The sequence below is a fragment of the Plasmodium reichenowi genome, chromosome 14 (genome assembly GCF_001601855.1).
Source record: "Plasmodium reichenowi strain SY57 chromosome 14, whole genome shotgun sequence".
Classification (NCBI taxonomy): domain Eukaryota; phylum Apicomplexa; class Aconoidasida; order Haemosporida; family Plasmodiidae; genus Plasmodium; species Plasmodium reichenowi.
In genome coordinates this window covers 1187972-1190471 of record NC_033659.1, presented here as the reverse complement: position 1 = coordinate 1190471, position 2500 = coordinate 1187972, and the positions used below count along the sequence as shown (strand labels likewise).

Here is a 2500-nt window from a genome sequence, read left to right as displayed (position 1 = left end):
ATTAAACAATTTATAATAGAACTTTTTCCTACATTTGGAAAACCTATAAATCCTATCATAAATTTTGGTATAGAAGAAAATGTTTCTATTTCTATATCATGATAAAATTCTTTTATTTGTTTTTTTATTTTTTTAATTAAATTTATTAAATCATTTACACTTAATATATCTGTATTATCATTTTTTTTTTGTTCATAACTTAAATTACCAAAACCTACATTAATAATATCTTTTTTTTCTTCATCTATATTATTATAAAAATCGAAAACATTTTTTATATTAGTTTTATTATGTATTATATAATCTTCATCATCATTTTGTTTTCCGTTCATATTATTATTATTATTATTATTATCATATATGTCTCCCATAAAATCTTCCCTTTTGGGTATACTATCACATGGCATATTTTCAATTGTTATTTTATTTTGATGATATAATTCTCTTAAAGCTGAAAAAAATACAAAGGGTACTTTTTTTTTTTCAAAATATTCAGCCCATATTTTCCTTTCTTCATATGTTAAAAAATCAGCTTTATTTAATATAAGAATAAGCTTTTTTCTTTTATCTACTTTTTTTATATAATATTCTAATCCTGGACAATAAAAAAATAAAGGATTCCTAACATCAAGAATATAAAATAATACATGACTTTTTTCAATAACTCTCCATAATTGTTTCCAATATTCAATATTCTTTTCATAAGGAGTTACATAATATCCTTCTTTTTCTTCAATTTCACTTAATAATTTTCTCCATTCAATAAAATATTCATGTTCATATTTATCGATACTTTCTTTATTCAATCTACTATTGTTTCTGTTTAATCTTTTATATTTCTCACCTAATCTTTCATACATATACAAATATTTATAATTATAATCATTGTCGTAATCATTTACATTATCATTAATATCATCATTATTATCATTATTACCCATATCATCAATATTATCCATATCATCATTATTATCATTATTATCCATATCATCATTATTATCATTATTATCCATATCATCAATATCATCAATATCATCATTATTATCATTATTATCCATATCATCAATATCATCGATATCATCATTATCATCATCACCATCATTATCCTCAACATCATTATCATCATCACCATCATTTTCTTCAACATCATTTTCTTCAACATCATTATCATCACCATCATTATCATCATCTACATCATTATCATCATCTACATCATTATCATTATCATCATCAACATCATTATCATCACCATCATTATCATCACCATCATTATCATCATCAACATCATTATCTTCAACATCATTATCAACACCACCTTTGCCATTAATTCCGTCTAACTTTTTCTTTTTAATCTTTTTTGTTTTGTTCTTCTCAGACGAATCACCTTTGGGTACACGCACGTTAAGTGGTATAAGACTTTTTCCACTCATTAAAAAGCTAATTTTATTTTTATAATTTTTTTTTTTTTTCCGTTTTTTTTCCATTTCCTTTTCTTCTTTTTTTTTCATAAGTATATGTATTTTATCATCTTTTTTTAAAAAAAGAGCTCTTCCTGGTATGGGCAAAACAATATTCTGAATATTATCTTTGGTGTTTAATTTATTTGTTCCATAATTCTTTTTTTCTTTTATTTCATATTTTTTAAGAAATACTTTACTTACTTCTACATTATTAATGATTAATTGGTTATCTAAAAAATCGTCTAATGAATCTTTGTTTAATATAGATAATTTCTTATTCTTTTTTACAACCTCATTATCATTTCCAATTTGAGAATATAAAATATTATCAGATATTTCTTTATGTCTTAATTTGTTACGCATCAAACTACGGCCCATGAATTTGTTATCGACTTTCCTTCGATTTTTATTTAAAACAGCCATATTCACAACAATTCATTCAAAAATAAAATAAAATAAAATGAAATGAAATGAAATAAATTATTAACTAATATATAACAAATAAATGAAGTAATATAAGTATGCCTTCACTTTGTAATTTGTTTTTTCATGTAAAATTTTATACAATCAATACAAAAAAAAAAAAATAATATATTAAATATATATATATATATATATTAATTTTACAACTCTACAAAACGACAGTTATTATATTACATAATATACTTTTTTAATTTTAATTCTTCATTTTAATTATAGAAATGCTTTTAATTTTTTACTATATACTTACAACATGAACATTGATGTATATATAATATTATTCATATCTATTACATGGTATTTTATAATATAATATAAATCCTTATTTTTTATATATTTCATACATATATAATAATATTATAGTATTGAAATAAATGGAAAGCAAAGCATATTACAAATTTAACATAAACTTATGTATATAATATATATATATATATTATTAAGAAGATGTTATAGGATAATAAGATTAATTTAATATATTATTATATGGAAAAAATATATATATATATTATATATTATATATATATATATATATATATATATATATATATATATATATA

General features: G+C 20.1%; 1 protein-coding gene across 1 annotated transcript in view; it reads right to left on the bottom strand.

Annotated features, from left to right (window-relative positions):
• Window positions 1-1883, bottom strand: part of PRSY57_1430600 (large ribosomal subunit associated GTPase, putative) — a gene marked incomplete at both ends in the record, with an annotated part of 2811 nt that extends 928 nt beyond the window's left edge. The window contains one exon of the mRNA XM_012909906.2: window positions 1-1883. This exon is cut by the window's left edge and continues 541 nt beyond it. Coding sequence (XP_012765360.2) covers window positions 1-1883 — 1883 coding nt within the window.
• Window positions 1884-2500: the final 617 nt, after the last annotated feature.